This window comes from Lolium rigidum, chromosome 1, assembly GCF_022539505.1.
Source record: "Lolium rigidum isolate FL_2022 chromosome 1, APGP_CSIRO_Lrig_0.1, whole genome shotgun sequence".
Lineage (NCBI taxonomy): Eukaryota > Viridiplantae > Streptophyta > Magnoliopsida > Poales > Poaceae > Lolium > Lolium rigidum.
The window spans coordinates 353,822,914-353,841,943 of NC_061508.1; the positions used below are offsets into that span (position 1 = coordinate 353,822,914).

Genomic DNA, 19,030 nt, shown 5'->3' on the forward strand with positions numbered 1-19,030 from the left:
ACTTGTCAGATGTATAGGTGCACTAGTTCGGCGAAGAGATAGTGAAATACAAGTAGTATGAATGAATATGAGCAGTAGTAACGGCGCCAGAAAAGTGCTTGCTGGCGTGCAGTTGATGGTAGTAATGTTGCAGGAAGTAAAGATGCAGTAAAAAAGTAAACAAGCGATGATTGCAGTATTTGGAAACAAGGCCTAGGGATCATACTTTCACTAGTGGACACTCTCAACATTGATCACATAAATAAATAAGTTCTCTTCCTTTGTGCTACATATACTCTTGTTTGATAATGAACACCATTCGTTGTGTAGAGCTACAAGAGCACCTCAATGCCGGAGTTAACAAGCTCCACAACATTCGACATTCATATTTAAGTAACCTTTAGAGCATAATAGATCTTTGCAATTTAAACCGAGTACTAACATAGCATGCACACTCGTCACCATCACACTATGAAGGGGGAATAAATCACATCAATACTATCATAGTAATAATTAACTCCATAACCTACAAGAGATTATGATCATAGCCTACGCCAAGTACTACACGATGCACACACCTGCCACCATTACACCGTGAAGGAGGAATAGACTACTTTAATAACATCACAAGAGTAGCACATAGACTAATAGTGATACAAGCTCATATGAATCTCAATCATGTAAGGCAGCTCATGAGATCATTGTATTGAAGTACATAGGAGAGAGATTAACCACATAGCTACCGGTACAGCCCCGAGCCTCGATGGAGAACTACTCCCTCCTCATGGGAGACAAGCAGCGTTGATGAAGATGGCGGTGGTGTCGATGGAGGAGCCTTCCGGGGGCACTTCCCCGTCCCGGCAGGCGTGCCGGAACAGAGACTCCTGCCCCCAGATCTTGGCTTCGCGATGGCGGCGGCTCTGGAAGGTTTCTCGTACCGTGGCTTTTCCGTATCGAGGTTTTAGGTCGGGGACCTTTAAATAGGCGAAGAGGCGGAGTCGGAGGGCCGACGAGGTGGTGTCACAATAGGGGGGCGCGGGCCCTAGCCCGGCCGCGCGGCCCTATCATCCGGGCCCACCGGGGCTCCCCTCCGGTGGCTCTCGGGTGTTCTGGAAGCTTCGTGGAAAAATAGGATGTCGGGCATTGATTTCGTCCGATTCCGAGAATATTTCCTTACTAGGATTTCGGAACCAAAAACAGCGTAAAACAGCAACGGCCCTTCGGCATCTCGTCAATAGGTTAGTTCCGGAAAACGCATAATAATGACATATAATGTGTATAAAACATGTGAGTATCATCATAAAAGTAGCATGGAACATAAGAAATTATAGATACGTTTGAGACGTATCAAGCATCCCCAAGCTTAGTTCCTACTCGCCCTCGAGTAGGTAAACGATAACAAAGATAATTTTCTAAGTGACATGCTATCATAATCTTGATCATACTATTGTAAAGCATATGAGATGAATGCAGCGATTCGAAGCAATGATGAAGATAATGAGTAAACTAATGAATCATATAGCAAAGACTTTTCATGAATAACACTTTCAAGACAAGCATCAATAAGACTTGCATAAGAGTTACTCATAAAGCAATAAATTCAAATTAAAAGCATTGAAGCAACACAAAGGATGATTAAGTTTCAGCAATTGCTTTCAACTTGTAACATGTATATCTCGTGGATAGTTGTCAACATAAAGCAATATAACAAGTGCAATAAGTAAACATGTAAGAATCAATGCACAGTTAACACAAGTGTTTGCTTCTAAGATAGAAAGAAGATAGGTAGACTGACTCAACATAAAGTAAAAGAATGGCCCTTCGCAGAGGGAAGCAGGGATTAAATCATGTGCTAGAGCTTTTTAAGTTTTGAAATCATATAGAGAGCATAAAAGTAAAGTTTTGAGAGGTGTTTGTTGTTGTCAACGAATGGTAGTGGGCACTCTAACCCCCTTGCCAAACAGACTTTCAAAGAGCGGCTCCCATGAAGAACGTTATTTCTACCAGCAAGGTAGATCATCCCTCTTCTCTTTTGTTTACACATGTATTTTAGTTTCATTATTGATGACACTCCTCCCAACCTTTTGCTTACACAAGCCATGGCTCACCGAATCCTCGGGTGCCTTCCAACATTCACATACCATGAAGGAGTGTCTATTTGCAAAATTAAGTTGCTTACTGATGAATCAGAGCAAAACATGTGAAGAGAATTATTAATGAAGGTTGATTAATTGGGGGCCGGGAACCCCGCGCCAGCTCTTTTTGCAAAATTATTGGATAAGCGGATGAAGCCACTAGTCCATTGGTGAAAGCTGCCCAACAAGATTGAAAGATAAAACACCACATACTTCCTCATGAGCTATAAAACATTGACACAAATAAGGAGTAATAAAGTTTTGAATTGTTTAAAGGTAGCACATGAAGTATTTACTTTGGAATGGCAAAGAAATACCATGTGGTAGGTAGGTATGGTGGACACAAATGGCATAGTATTTGGCTCAAGGATTTGGATGCACGAGAAGAATTCCTCTCAATACAAGGCTAGGCTAGCAAGGTTGTTTGAAGCAAACTCAAGTATAAAAGGTGCAGCAAAGCTCACATATGAACATATTGTAACTATTATAAGACTTTATATTGTCTCCTTGTTGTTCAAACACCTCAACCAGAAAATATCTAGACTCTAGAGAAACTAATCATGCAAACCAAATTTTAACAAGCTCTATGTAGTTCTTCATTAATAGGTACAAAGTACATGATGCAAGAGCTTAAACATGATCTAAATTGCCAAGTATCAAATTATTCAAGACATCATACCAATTACTACATGTAGCATTTCCCGTTTCCAACCATATAACAATTAACGAAGCAGTTTCAACCTTCGCCATGAACATTAAAAGCTAAGAACACATGTGTTCATATGAACCAGCGGAGCGTGTCTCTCTCCCACACAAGCATTTATTCAAACAAAAACAAAAACAAACAGACGCTCCAAGTAAAGTACATAAGATGTGACCAAATAAAAATATAGTTTCAAGAGAAGAAACCTGATAATTTGTCGATGAAGAAGGGGATGCCTTGGGTATCCCCAAGCTTAGATTCTTGAGTCTTCTTGAAATATGCAGGGATGAACCACGGGGGCATCCCCAAGCTTTGACTTTTCACTCTTCTTGATCATATTGTATCATCCTCCTCTCTTGACCCTTGAAAACTTCCTCCACACCAAACTCAAAACAAACTCATTAGAGGGTTAGTGCATAATCAAAAATCCACATGTTCAGAGGTGACACAATCATTCTTAACACTTCTGGACATTGCTCAAAGCTACTGAAAGGTAATGGAACAAAGAAATCCATCCAACACAGCAAAAGAAGCAATGCAAAATAAAAGGCAGAATCTGTCAAAACAGTCCGTAAAGACGAATTTTATAGAGGCACCAGACTTGCTCAGATGAAAATGCCCAAATTGAATGAAAGTTGTGTACATATCTGAGGATCACGCACGTAAATTGGCAGATTTTTCTGAGTTACCTACAGAGAACACTGCCCAAATTCGTGACAGCAAGAAATCTGTTTCTGCGCAGTAATCCAAATCTAGTATGAACCTTTCTATCAAAGACTTTACTTGGCACAACAAATGCAATAAAATAAGATAAGGAGAGGTTTCTACAGTAGTAACAACTTCTAAGACTCAAATATAAAACAAAAGTACTGTAGTAAAATAAACACATGGGTTATCTCCCAAGAAGTTCTTTCTTTATAGCCATTAAGATGGGCTCAAGCAGCTTTAATGATGCACTCGCAAGAAATAGTAGTTGAAGCAAAAGAGAGCATCAAGAAGCAAATTCAAAACAAATTTAAGCCTAACATGCTTCCTATGCATAGGAATCTTGTAAATAAACAAATTCATGAAGCATGATGCAACAAGCATAGAAAGATAAAACAAGTGTAACTTCAAAAATTTCAGCATATAGAGAGGTGTTTTAGTAACATGAAAATTTCTACAATCATATTTTCCTCTCTCATAATAATTTCCAGTGGCATCATGAACAAACTCAACAATATAAGTACCACATAAAGCATTCTTATTCACATGCATAAAAGTATCATTACTCTCCACATAAGCATAATCAGTTTTATTAGTTGTAGTGGGAGCAAATTCAACAAAGTAGCTATCATTATTATTCTCATTATCAAATATAGGAGGCATAGTATAATCATAATCAAATTTATCCTCCATAGTAGGCGGCACCAAAATACCACTATCATTATTATCATCATATATGGGAGGCATATCATAATCAACATAAACTTTCTCCTCAATACACGGAGGGCTAAAGAGATCATTTTCATTAAAACCGCCCTCCCCAAGCTTAGAACTTTCTATATCATTATCAACAATGGTATTCAAAGCGTTCATACCAATATCATTGCTACTAGCATGCAAATAAGGTTCCATAGGTTTTTTAATTTTCGCATTAAACCATTCATGTCTTGACTCAGGAAATAGTACAAAAAGCTCACAGATGTTTTCCATTATGCCTTACTAGTGTTTAACAAGAAACAAAAAGATGCAATTGCAGGATATAAAGGAAGTAGCTTCGAGCACACACACACAACGGAAACAGAAAAGTACTTAGTTACCTGGGACCGGAGTATGAGTGCCTTTTACCTTTCCTCCCCGGCAACGGCGCCAGAAAAGTGCTTGATGTCTACGGGTGCTTCTATTCTTGTAGACAGTGTTGAGCCTCTAAGAGCGAGGTTTGTAGAACGGCAGCAAGTTTCCCTTAAGTGGATCACCCAAGGTTTATCGAACTCGGGAGGAAGAGGTCAAAGATATCCCTCTCAAGCAACCCCGCAATCACGATACAAGAAGTCTCTTGTGTCCCCAACACACCTAATACACTTGTCGGATGTATAGGTGCACTAGTTCGGCGAAGAGATAGTGAAATACAAGTAGTATGAATGAATATGAGCAGTAGTAACGGCGCCGTGAAAAGTGCTTGCTGGCGTGCAGTTGATGGTAGTAATGTTGCAGGAAGTAAAGATGCGGTAAAACAGTAAACAAGCGATGATTGCAGTATTTGGAAACAAGGCCTAGGGATCATACTTTCACTAGTGGACACTCTCAACATTGATCACATAAATAAATAAGTTATCTTCCTTTGTGCTACATATACTCTTGTTTGATAATGAACACCATTCGTTGTGTAGGGCTACAAGAGCACCTCAATGCCGGAGTTAACAAGCTCCACAACATTCGACATTCATATTTAAGTAACCTTTAGAGCATAATAGATCTTTGCAATTTAAACCGAGTACTAACATAGCATGCACACCTGTCACCATCACACTACGAAGGGGGAATAAATCACATCAATACTATCATAGTAATAATTAACTCCATAACCTACAAGAGATTATGATCATAGCCTACGCCAAGTACTACATGATGCACACACTGTCACCATTACACCGTGAAGGAGGAATAGACTACTTTAATAACATCACAAGAGTAGCACATAGACTAATAGTGATACAATCTCATATGAATCTCAATCATGTAAGGCACCTCATGAGATCATTGTATTGAAGTACATAGGAGAGAGATTAACCACATAGCTACCGGTACAGCCCCGAGCCTCGATGGAGAACTACTCCCTCCTCATGGGAGACAACTGCGTTGATGAAGATGGCGGTGGTGTCGATGGAGGAGCCTTCCAGGGGCACTTCCCCGTCTCGGCGGCGTGCGGGAACGGAGACTCCTGTCCCCGGATCTTGGCTTCGCGATGGCGGCGGCTCTGGAAGGTTTCTCGTACCGTAGCTTTTCCGTATCGAGGTTTTAGGTCAGGGACCTTTAAATAGGCGAAGAGGCGGAGTCGGAGGGCTGACGAGGTGGTGTCACAATAGGGGGGCGCGGGCCCTAGCCTGGCCGCGCCGCCCTATCATCTGGGCCCACCAGGGCTCCCCTCTGGTGGCTCTAGGGTGTTCTGGAAGCTTCGTGGAAAAATAGGATGCTAGGCATTGATTTCGTCTGATTCCGAGAATATTTCCTTACTAAGATTTCTGGAACCAAAAACAGCAGAAAACGACAAGCTGGCCCTTCGGCATCTCGTCAATAGGTTAGTTCCAGAAAACGCATAATAATGACATATAATGTATATAAAACATGTGAGTATCATCATAAAAGTAGCATGGAACATAAGAAATTATAGATACGTTTGAGACGTATCAGTAACCCGGAGACATGTCATGTATTGTCGATGGATGAAGTCCCGCAGGATGGGGGGATTTTCCGACCAAATGTTGGGAAAGAAGAAATGTGAAGTCGGAGTTCTTCAAGTTTCTCCGTGGTACAAAGATTGCCGGAAACCATGAAATATTAGCAAGGCGGAAACTGTAGGTGAAACTTGGAGAACTCTGGGGGCTACTTTTGTGGGTATACTTCATGGGTGTACCATCGACAGTGCCTAGATCCGGCAAGCCCGGGTGGCCCATAGATGGTGATGTGGCATGTGGCCCATCGGGCGGCCCGATTCTCGTTGATCCTGAAGGATGAAGTCCGGCCCAGGAGAGGGAAGCCGGATCCAACTGACCTTTGGAGGAACCCGGATCCATGGAGGCCCATTAGGAACCCGGATCCGGTATGACGTATAAGGGAAGTCGGATCCTTGACGTACACAGCAAGGCATTGTACTGTAATTAGGCAATCTGTAATCCGACGCTAGGACTCTCCATGTAAACCCTAGATCCGTGCGCCTTTATAAGCCGGATCCCGGGAGCCCTAGAGGCACAACCACAACTCATTGTAACAACGCGAAAGCGCCCAGATAATTCCGGACAAGCGAGCGGTAGGCCCCGTCATCGTGCGAGTGTTCCGAAGCTGGGTAAATCGCGTACCACCGTCCCGTGTGCACTCCGCCCTATGGCCCCTACGTCTTCTCCCCCTCGTGAGGATCCCTCCTCCGAGGCACCATCGATTAGGCAACGACACTCATATTCAGAGCCTTGTTGTTCTTTGTCAATATCAACTGTAGTCAGATCTAAGGACCTCTTAGCCCCTCCATCCCCACTTTTTGTAAGATTGTTAACATCCATATTATTATCTTTAATCGGACTCGAACCAGTATCCATGAGATCCTTTTCTAAATGTCCCCCATCATTTGGGATCACACAACCATTACCAGCTCCCTGAACTATCCCATTAACATAAGGCAATGCATTGCTCCTCCACGCCTGCAGAGCACCTTGTCCACTCGGAAACCCTTCTCTTCCCCTTCCTAATGCACCACCACGAGAATCCCCAAAACCTCGGCCCGTCCGAGCCCCACCTCTCCCAAAACCAGCGCCACGGCCTCTCCAGGTTTCCCACTTAGCCTTTAGAAAATCGCCCCATTTAAGATTGGCTTCATCATGTTCACCCGAGCCACATTCTAAGTGCGAGTGTCCAAAAAATCCACATGCACCACAAAATCTCAGAATCTTCTCATACTGAATCTGGTAGAACTCCCTCTTCTTATCTCGAGATACAGTGACCACCCGGGCCACCTTTTTCCTCACATCCAATTTTACTTTAACCCGGACAGAGTTTCCCATACCATTAACATCAGTTTCCACCTTGATAGCTTTCCCCACGTTCCTCTCAGTGAGGTTCTTAATCAGAGCAACATTACTGTAACCCACCGGGAGCTTATGAATCTGAATCCAAGTCTCAATGTGGTTCAAGTCAATGGTATCCGGATCAACCAATCCATCATACTCTTCTATGCAAACTGCATTCTGTCGAAACAACCAGGGGCCTCCCTTAGTAACCTTCAACCAATCTCCAAGACAGAAGCATTGCACCGTAAACATATTTCCTTCAAGATGATTGAAATCAATCTGTTGGGCTGGTGACCATGCGTTCCTCATATGTTGTTCGAAAGTCATGGGACTGAATTGATTATTAGTATGAACCTTAACCAAAGCCATCCACTTTATACCTTGTTTAGGTGCAGAGTCCTCTTCTTCAAAAACTAGGTCATCCAATTCATCTTCCTGCAATCCCAGACGTAGCAGCAGATTGCCAATGGCCTCATCCTTTGTACCCCCAGATCCTCTTCCATCATGGTTAGAGGAGCTTGCCGAAGACGCCATCACACGGGGAACCAGCCGCGTCACGGGAATCCCAGGTCTTCACGTTCCAGAAGATGAGTCCTGGGTCAAAGGAGACAGAGAGCCAAGGAGGATCCGAAAACCGAAGGAAACCAGCGACGGGACGGAGAAGAAGACCCCACGGCGGCCGGAACCGACATCGGGGGCGAAGAAACCCTAGTCGCCTGAGCGTCTAGGTCTTAAAACGTTTCTGGCGTCTTTACCAAAATTGGCGGTTTAATTAATCCGGAACGTGCTAGTTTTATGTTAGCAACTGTTTATAGGTAGTGGACATGTTGAAGATGTGTGGTAGCGGCGGAAGTGTTGGGATGCTTTGCAAGGTGTGCCTCGTTTCATCAGTCAACGTGTGGATACATCTCTGTAAGTAAGGTGCCGTGTGAGCAATACTGATCCGATCGCCCGGAGTAGCCGAGGATCACGGGATGGTTGCGATGACTGCTGCGACGATCAAAGAATCCCCCTAAACAAAAACTTAGTGGAGTATAATAAAGATGACATGTACTCGCCTGGTGTGAAGACGATAGATCCCTGTCCACGCCACCGCCCGTTATCTTGATCTGATCCGGCTCGCATCACGGAAGCCAAGAACAAAAACCACGCATCGGCGCCGTCGTGGGTGGCTGCGTGGTCTCTTTCTGCACCGATCATCAGCAGCAGGTAGTAGAATATATTTATTTTGTTTCATTTCTCGTTTATCTATGCAACAAACCCTATCTCCATCCTACCTACGGTGACGCGAGCAAACACAACAGCAGCAGACCAGTGGTGGAGCAGTACGTGACCAACACCAATCGCGGCAGCGTGTGGCCTCCTCTCTCTCTGCCAGTGGGCCCCACCCACCAGCCTCCGGAAATATTTTTTTGACTGTAACTACGGTGGCGTGTGCCAACCTAAATATATATTCAGCCAAATTGCTTATGAAGCTTTTCAGCCTCTACAAGATGAGTTCAAATGAACCAGAGTATACAGAGGTTACGAAGGAGAAAAAGAAAGGAAAAAAACACACACCACCAACAAACAAGACTAAGGAGAGAAAAACAAATTGACCACCCCTCAATCTAGGGGACGGTTGGTCGATGAGAAATCTCATCGCAACCCAGGCACAACAATCACGAGGAAGAGCCCCAAGGATACGAAAGAGGGACAACCCAGCTCGAGGACTCGCCGGAGTAGTCAAACGGCCTTGGTCCGCCGAGACCCAACACCGACACTGCACCATCGATGTAATCGAAGGGCAGCGCGCATCCGAGACCACACTACGCACCGACACCACCCGTGTCGAGGGTGTGGCCGAAAGGTTGCGCGCAGCCGAGATGACGCCACGACGCCTGTGTGCCACCAGCTGGAGTCGAAGGGCATCAAAAGGCAGAGACACCCATAGATTACTCTCGCATGGAGCACCCGCCGTGCGCCGAAGATCCCCACAAGGACCCGACACCAGAGCCCAGTAACCGGCAAGAAGACGCCACCACCACCACTGCCACGGCTCACCTCGCATCGGAGAGGAGACCGCACCCATGGCCGACATCTGCATCATCATGGGGCGCACCAGAGCAGGCGGAAGCAGCGTCCTCCGCCAGTGATGGCAAGACAGAGGGGCTCCACACCCAGCCATGGCGCCCCCCAGGTGGGAAGCGCGTCACCACCGTTGCCGCCACTGCGAAACAACGACACCCGCTGCAGGCTGATAACAAGGTAAGGAGGAGGCGACTCTCGCAGCCACTCCACTGACCAACAGAAATGTTGAGCTCGACGACCCGAACCGGCACCACCACACCACGTGGAGGCAAACCACATCGGGGATGGCGGCTCCGCCAGCACCATGTCGGCAGGAGCACTGCATCAAGGCTGCAACACCTCCAGACCCGCCCGACGTAGCCACGCCGGATGCCACCACCAACACCCACCGCGGGCCGCCGCCCGAGAGCCCCCACCACCCTCTACGGAGGAGACCGACGGAGGAGCCACCACACGCAACAGCCACGCCGTGCCGCCACCGTTCGGGCAGCCCCTGAGCCGCAACAGTCGAAAAAGGGCGCCCAAGCCGGGCCGCCCAAATCCAGCGCGTAGGAGGGCGCCGCGCCGCCACCGCGCCACCAGGGCTTTCCCCGACGACAGTCACAAGTGGCAGCGAGGGCAGGGGATGGGGGCTTGCGGCTGGCCGGATCTGGGGCGCTCCGGTGCGGCCCGGCTCAACCGCAGAGGAGCGGAGCGGTGGTTTTGTGAGAGATGACAAGTTGACCCCTCCGGAAATTTTAGGTAGGCGCGCGCCAAGGAGAGGGAAACCAGCGTCAGCACGAAACAGAGCGAGAAAGAAGCCCAACTCCGCCATTACAAAAAGGCCGAGCCGAGACGCCGCTTCCCTTACCACCTCCACCATCCTTCTCTCCTTCCTTCTTCTTCCCAAACTCCTCCTCTCGCTTCCCTCAAAAAAAAAAAAAACTCCTCCTCTCGCCCACCACCGACCCCATCCCCCCCCAACACGCAAGCCTCGTCGCCGTCGTCGGCTCCCGCCATGGATCCCTACAAGGTACCGCCAGCTCCGTCCACGGCCGGCCCCGTGGCGCCCGCGCGGATCCCCAATTGCGGCTGTCAACGTCGCCCCTTGATCCGGCCTGATCTGACTTTCTTTTCTTGTTCTTGTTGTCGCAGCACCGGCCGGCGAGCGCGGCCAACTCGGGCCACTGGACCACCAACTCCGGCGCGCCCGTCTGGAACAACAACAGCGCACTCACAGTCGGAGGCAGAGGTCAGCAAACCACCCACCGCCCTGCCTCCCTGATTCGTCCGTCATATCCCTCGTCTTAACCTGTAGTCTGTAGCTAGACTGCGTGAAGTACTTGGTATGCTGGTACCTCAGGAAGCCCCTCCGCTGATGCGGTCCTCTCTAAGACCCTGTTGTTTCCTTTCACCTGACCAAACGATGGCCTCTCCGGCTTGAGATTGCGGTGGTGGTCTCTGGATCCGTCCAGATTGCCTCCAGCGTCTCACTATTGCCAGACCTCTTGCCTTGCACTTTGTTCTCAACACTCAAGGTCCACGACTCCAGAGTAGCCATGCCTGTTTGCAGCTGTTTGAGATGTTTCTGTAAATAAACTCTATGTAGTTCATGATTTAGTTTGTTGGTCGATTCACTCGCCTGCAATTGGACACCTCTTATTTGATTTCCGGTCAAGACCTGAACATTCTAGTACTGCTTAGCTTGTAAGCATCATATGTATTCCCTGGCCCAGCCTAACAAATCTCTTGCTGCGAGCAGAAAAAAGAGCCTTGATATTTCCGTCCGTCGCTATCTAGCCATAATGACATTGCTTAAGTGTATCCAAAAACAAGTAGCACCTTTTCAGACGGCACGTCGTCGTCCAGCCATAGTGATTATCCATTAATCTGAGCAACTTCCAAAATATGGACTATTTAGATGCGTGATTTGTCGGGTCAACTGTTACCGTTCCGTAGATTTACATCCACACAAAAAAAAAACACCTAATTCCAAACCGAAGCTTGACCGTGAATTCCTCGTTTCGCATGCAGGGCCCATCCTCCTCGAGGACTACCATCTGATCGAGAAGCTCGCGCAGTTTGACCGGGAGCGTATCCCCGAGCGCGTGGTCCATGCTCGCGGAGCCAGCGCCAAGGGCTTCTTCGAGGTCACCCATGACGTTTCCCAGCTCACGTGTGCTGATTTCCTCCGGGCTCCGGGGGTTCAGACCCCGGTTATTGTTCGGTTCTCTACCGTCGTGCATGAGCGTGGAAGCCCCGAGACCTTGAGGGATCCGCGTGGTTTTGCGGTCAAGTTCTACACCAGAGAGGTACTAATTTTCATTCTTACTGTTGTGTTTGCTGTTATGCTAATAGGATGAGGTTTCTGTTAAAACGACTTTAGGTTGTGTGCAATCAGATGACCAGTTATTCATTCACCATAATAATGTTTTGAAGATGAGATTTCTGTTGAAACTGCTTTATGATGCAAACAATCACATATGAGCAGTTGCATTTCATCAGCAATTCATTCCCTGGCATATTTTGTTGCAAGCCATTTATGCATTAAAAGACTCTGGTTAGGTTGTTTCAGCTGGTACAGTAAATGCTGGCAGCTTTGGTTGTTATTCATAACTCCATAAATAATGTCTACTGTGTGGGTTATTATAAGATGGTAGTTGAAATCATATGCCAGTGTAACTTCTACTGTGCGTTATTATAAGATGTCTCCTTTTCATTCAACATGCAAGAATCCTTATATCTGCCCTCATGGATTTTCAGGGTAACTTCGACCTTGTTGGGAACAATATGCCAGTGTTCTTCATCCGAGATGGGATGAAATTTCCTGACATGGTCCATGCCTTCAAGCCGAGTCCAAAGACCAACATGCAGGAGAACTGGAGAATAGTTGACTTCTTTTCACACCACCCGGAGAGCCTGCACATGTTCACCTTCCTCTTTGACGATGTTGGCATCCCACTCAACTACAGGCATATGGACGGTTTTGGTGTCAACACCTACACCTTAATCGGCAGGGATGGAAAGGCTCACCTTGTCAAGTTCCACTGGAAGCCTACATGTGGTGTCAAGTGCCTTTTGGATGATGAGGCTGTTACAGTTGGCGGCACCTGCCACACCCATGCCACAAAGGATCTGACTGATTCTATCGCAGCTGGTAATTACCCAGAATGGAAGCTTTTCATTCAGACCATTGATGCTGATCACGAGGATAGGTTTGACTTCGACCCGCTGGATGTCACCAAGACCTGGCCAGAGGATATCATCCCACTGCAGCCTGTTGGACGGATGGTCCTCAACAAGAACATCGATAACTTCTTTGCGGAAAATGAACAGCTTGCTTTCTGCCCAGCAATCACCGTTCCTGGCATCCACTACTCTGATGATAAGCTGCTCCAGACGAGAATTTTCTCCTACGCTGATACCCAAAGGCACCGCCTTGGTCCGAACTATCTGATGCTCCCTGTGAATGCACCAAAATGTGCTCACCACAACAACCATCACGAAGGCTTAATGAATTTCATGCACAGGGATGAGGAGGTACATTGTTCTGTACAGCTTTCACCCCCTTCTGCATGAATGATGCAGTAATAGTAATGTTGTTATCCTTCCAATTTACTGCATTTACATCTGCTTTGCTGGATTTTAGGTGAACTATTTCCCTTCAAGGTTTGATCCGACTCGTCATGCTGAAAAGTACCATATTCCTTCTCGTGTTCTAACTGGATGCCGGGAAAAGGTGTGCAACTTGGACCGTTGAAATTCCTCCATTAGGAGTCTTTCCAGTTATTTATGGCTTAAATACTCTACGAATACAAAACCCCGACATGTGTTGACAAAAAGATTTTCTGCCCTCTCCTGTTGGAACTGCAGTGTATCATAGAAAAGGAGAACAATTTCAAGCAGGCCGGCGAGAGATTCCGGTCCTTTGACCCTGCCAGGTTTGTCCCAACTCGATTTTCATTGGTTCAGAATCTTCAGACACATGGAAGAAAAATTAAGCAACCTTGCTAACCAAACTCTTCTTGTACGAAAACACAGGCAAGAACGTTTCATCCAGCGGTGGGTTGATGCACTCACAGATGTTCGTGTCACTCATGAAATCCAGGGCATCTGGATCTCATACTGGTCGCAGGTATATACATTCTTTCTGTCATTTTTCGAGCATGAAACACTTCTCAGTTGCCAATGGGTGACTAAGCATCACTGTACTGCTATCTGTATCTTGATTGTTTAAGCGCACTGAAACCCATGCTCTTACCTATGTTATTGTTGCAGTGCGACGTGTCCCTCGGGCAGAAGCTGGGGTCACGGCTCAAGGTGAAGCCGAACATGTAGATGGACTAGCGGAGAGAAACATCCACAGACGCACCCCAGTTGGTCTCAATGGAGCTAAAGGGGAGGGGCAACATGAACTGAATCTGTGCTGTCTTTCTGGGTGTAGTCATCAATAAAATGTAAAACACTGATACGTACCATACTATCATATGTAATACTGATGGTGGTGGGTTTTGTGAACCAGCTCGCTGGTTCCTGGGAACATGTGTTTGTGTCTTTGCAAAGAGATATAATAAAGACAATGTGATTGTTTAATCTTTATGCGTTTCATTGTTCTGGGGCGATGACAACATTCTTCGGTACATCGGTGGATCTTTTGTTTGTCTTCACTGCTACAACTATTTTGAACTGCATCATACGTAATTTCAGATGTCATACAAAATAGACCATACAGAAGTTCAAAAATCAAAATGAAATTAAAATGTACCTAATTTCCGGATGGGAGATGATGTTGCAAAAAATAAAGTTGCAGTAGCCAAAAAAAGATGTGTGTGTCTGTCAGACAACCCCTGGGCCACCCTGCACAGGCATGAGCAAGGCAGGAACGATCCTCTACAGCCGTCGGATGGCTCCCATCAGGAGATCCAGGCCATTAATCACGCTCTGGCCAAGAGGTCAGAATGCATCAACCAGACTTTAGTGCTTGCCTCCTTTTTGGTAAAGGATGTTGTGGTACGACTACTATAGAACTGATCCTGTCTAAGTAAGGTCGTGCTATGGCTGGTGAGTCGTCGCATTATAAACCGCTCCTGCTGCTAGCGAAATGGCGAGGTGGGACTATTATTATATCTGGAATGCAGCGCCTCCTCGGTCAATCGATCGTTGGTCTTGGCCCATGTTGATGAGCACGAATGTAAAGCGAGCCCAGCCCAGCCCAGCTGAGAAATATTTGTGTCGTCCATCTTTTTTTTTACCTGATTCGTGTCGTCCCTGTTACTTTTCTCTTCTCTTGTTTTCCATTTTGTTGCACCGACTTTTCCTTCTCTGGTAAAAAAATACGTTTTCTTCTGCTCAATATTAGGAGAAATTCTCTAGTTCTTTCATCATTTATTTTTCAGAGATTCTTCTCTAATTCTTTCTTATTAGGTTATAAACAACACCCTTCCATTACTCTTGTAATATTCGGAAGGAGTTGGAGAAGGCCAGGAAGCAATTGGAGAACCTGCAGGGCCAAAATGCTGACCAACGTGAAGTGCGAAGGGTCTCGGATTATATGAACGAGCTCCTGTATAAAGAAGAAATGATGTGGTTACAAAGATCTCGTATAACTTGGTTAAAAGAAGGAGATAGAAACACAAAATATTTCCACCAAAGAGCGGTTTGGCGTGCGAGGAAAAATTATATCAAGCAATTAAAGGACAATGAAGGCGTCTGGCATGACGCTCCATCAGCAATGGAGAGAATGGCGACATCTTATTTCCAAGACTTATTCACTAAAGACCCTACTCTTAACGCTGATTATTTAACATCTCTGTTTCAGGGAAAGGTGACTGCACAAATGAATGAAGATCTCTGCCGCGACTTTTCCGACGAAGAAATCAGTGACGCCCTTTTTCAAATTGGGCCGCTAAAAGCGCCAGGCACGGATGGCTTTCCAGCCCGGTTTTACCAGAGAAATTGGGCTACCCTAAAAGAGGAGGTAATAAATGGAGTAAAATTATTTTTCCTCACGGGTAAGATGCCAGATGGTGTAAATGATACGGCCAAAGTAGACTTCCCTGAGAACTTAAAAGATTTCCGACCCATTAGCCTTTGCACTGTTCTGTATAAAATAATTGCAAAATGTATGGTGAATAGACTTAGGCCCCTTCTCGGTGAACTTATATCAACGAATCAGAGTGCTTTCGTTCCCAGAAGACTAATTACAGATAACGCTTTAATAGCTTTCGAATGTCTACATTTTATGGATCAGAATACGTGACAAGAAAATAACTTTTGTGCATATAAGCTAGATCTGTCCAAAGCATATGACAGGATGGATTGAGATTTTCTAAAGAAAGTGATGCAAAGATTGGGCTTCGCTCATCGGTGGGTGGACTGGATAATGGAGTGTGTCACCACGGTGAAATATATGGTAAAATTCAATGGGAGCCTTCTGGATTCATTTTCGCCTTCTCGTGGTCTACGGCAAGGTGATCCCCTTTCACCCTTCTTGTTTCTTTTTGTGGCGGATGGATTTTCAGGTTTACTGCAGAGGGAGGTACAAAACCTTGCTATCACTCCTATTAAAATCTGCCGGCGAGCACCGGGGATTTCGCACATACTTTTTGCAGATGACACTTTGCTCTTCTTCGAAGCCCAAGCGGATCAAGCCAGACGAATTAATCAGGCCATAGATACTTATGCTACAAGTACGAGACAGTTGATAAACCCCTCCAAGTGCTCCATTTTCTTTGGGGAATCTTGCCCCACGGAAATAAGAGAAGAAATAAAACAGGTGCTGCATGTGGAACAAGAAGCCTTTGAACCAAAGTATCTTGGCCTGCCCACCCCCCACGGACGTATGATACAGGTAAGTTTCAGAGTTTGCGCTCAAGCTTACCTAAAAGCCTAAATGAATGGGGTGACAACCATCTGACACAAGCAGCGAAGGAGGTTTTTATTAAATCAATTGCGCAAGCCCTTCCCATTTACATCATGGGTGTGTTTAAGCTGCCCTTTGGTCTATGCGATGAATTAACAAAGATGGTAAGAAACTATTGGTAGGGAGAAGAAAACGGAAAAAGGAAAACTCATTGGATGGCCTGGGAAAATCTGATGCAGAGCAAAGATCGTGGTGGCATTGGCTTCAGGGATCTTCGACTATTTAACCAAGCTCAAATGGCTCGTCAAGCATGGAGGTTGATACAGCTACCAGATTCTCTTTGTGCACAGGTCCTGAAGGCTAAATATTTCCCAAATGGATCCATACTAGACACTGTATTCGCTGGCAACGGATCAGCGACTTGGACGGCAATTGAGTATGGGCTGGAACTTCTCAAAAAAGGTGTCGTCTGGCGTGTAGGGAATGGAGCAAATATCCGAGCTTGGCGTGATCCCTGGATACCACGAACAACATTCTTTCGGCCATTCTCGAAGCAAGGGTGATGCCGGTTAAAATAGGTAGCAGATTTCCTCCAAGCCGATGGTACCGGGAATGAACAACTATTGAGGCGTTGGTTCTTACCAATCGACGTGGCTGACATCTTAAAGATCAAGCCCTCAAGGAGAAATGCGGAGGATTTTGTTGCGTGGCAACCAGAAAAAGGCGGCATCTTTTCAGCCCGAAGCGCCTACAAGATGGCTTTTGAGGAATGTCTTGTGGCACAGGGTATAGGAGCATCAAGTACAAGACCTGCAGGGGAGAGACCAGTTTGGAGGCTTATATGGCAGTGTCCTGTACCACCGAAGATGCGAACGCTGGCCTGGAAGATTGCAAGCAACGGCCTAGCGACACAAGCAAACATGCACATAAGAGGCATGGAAACATTGCCGACTTGCAAAATCTGTGGTACTGGACCAGAGGACACCTTCCATACGTTCATCACATGCCCACCAGCGAGAGACTTGTGGCAAGCTATGAGAACTATCTGGACCTGCCCAGGGAGGACATGATCATCCCCAATGGCCGGGAATGGCTGCTCCACCTTCTAGCCATGCTACCGGAGATTCAGCGTGCAATGGTGCTCATGATTTTATGGAGGACATGGCATGTGCACAATGAGATAACGCATGAAAAGCCTATGCCACCAGTGGAGGGGTCCAAAAGATTTTTAGCAAGTTATTTAGAGTCCCTGTCAATGATCAAACAAGAGCCAAATGCAGACCCAATTAAAGGCAAAGTGGTGTTGTCGTATAATCATGGCTCTGCTAGAGTGGCAAAACATACAGAGAAGAGGCAAAGGACTGCTGCGAAGTGGTTTGCTCCAAGAGAAGGTATGGCCAAATTAATCGAGGCAGGTGCAGGCATGGTTTTAAGAGACCACCACGGAACAGTCATAGTCGCAGCGGCGAGGCAACTAACTAACTGTACCGATGCCCTGGACGCGGAGCTTGCAGCGATAGAGGAGGGCTCGGCGCTGGCGCTAAATTGGACATCCATGAACCTGACGGTGGAAACGGACTGTGCTAAAGCCGTGGAGTTTTTTTTTTTTTGAGAGAGGTAACCGCGTTCATTAATTTAAAACATCAGTGATACAACACACACGGAAACCACCAGAAGACACGGGAAAGTACACGCGTCCAGGAACAACTGCAGAAAGACCCCTGAAAAAATACGAAAAAACAAAAAGGCCCCTGGGAGTCCCTGCACACCATCTTCTCCACATCGCATCGGATCCGATCCAGCACCTCGCCGTCGCTGGCTTTGCGAGTCGAAGGAGAAGCTCCCCGCACGGAGGAGACGTTGACGTTGGGGCGCATCGACCGGGGATCATCCCCATGCTGTAGATCGAAGCCCAACTCCACCGAAGCACACCGAACAAAGCGGGGAAAATCGGCAGAGCTGCCGCCGACGGGCCATCAGTCCGCTCCCGAACCACTATCCTCTCCCGACTGCCGAGATCGCCACCAAGGGCAGCGTCAGCAGCAGTCAACTTCACTCCTGTACACCTTCCTCTAGCTTCCCGGCGGCGCTGGAGGAGACAACGCCGTGGCGCGGTAGAAGCAGAAGAACAAAATCCCCTGACAAGAGCTCCGCCAACGCCTCGAAGAACTCGCCTGGGAACCCAACCTCCGCCGTCCAGAACGAGCGGCGAAGATACATGTCCGCGGCTCCTCGTCGTCTCCGCAGAGCGCCGTCGAGGTAGAGGCCCGGAACACTTTATTTGCGGCGGCGCCGTCGACACCGTCCGAGCGCCACCACCCAAAAGACCTACCCTACACCTATCTACACGCCAGGCCAAAAGAGCTGGAGCTCCCCCACTCTCCCCCCGCCGCCGGAGCGACGAGAGAAGAGAGAGGGAGCCAGCGCCCTCGCCGGCGGCGGTGGACGGAGGGAAACTAGGCTCCTCCCTTTTCGCCTCTCTACTGTAGATAGAGATAAGGGAGAGGGAGAGCGTTTGTTTGACTACTGCTAGATCAGCTAA

The 19,030-nt window shown here is 46.8% G+C and overlaps 1 protein-coding gene and 1 non-coding gene across 2 annotated transcripts; one reads left to right on the top strand and one right to left on the bottom strand.

Annotated features, from left to right (window-relative positions):
* Positions 1-10,574: 10,574 nt before the first annotated feature.
* LOC124702128 (catalase isozyme 1) lies at positions 10,575-14,219 on the top strand. The gene is made up of 8 exons (XM_047234233.1): positions 10,575-10,659; positions 10,782-10,878; positions 11,661-11,938; positions 12,390-13,166; positions 13,276-13,365; positions 13,500-13,567; positions 13,668-13,761; positions 13,905-14,219. Exons 1-8 carry the CDS (start codon positions 10,645-10,647, stop codon positions 13,962-13,964), a joined length of 1,479 nt encoding a protein of 492 aa, XP_047090189.1. The 5' UTR covers positions 10,575-10,644; the 3' UTR covers positions 13,965-14,219.
* A 237-nt stretch (positions 14,220-14,456) lies between these two features.
* On the bottom strand, positions 14,457-14,677 carry LOC124685577. Its single transcript, XR_006997561.1, has one exon. It is a non-coding gene; the product is annotated as a small nucleolar RNA U3 (small nucleolar RNA).
* Between the last annotated feature and the right edge of the window lie 4,353 nt (positions 14,678-19,030).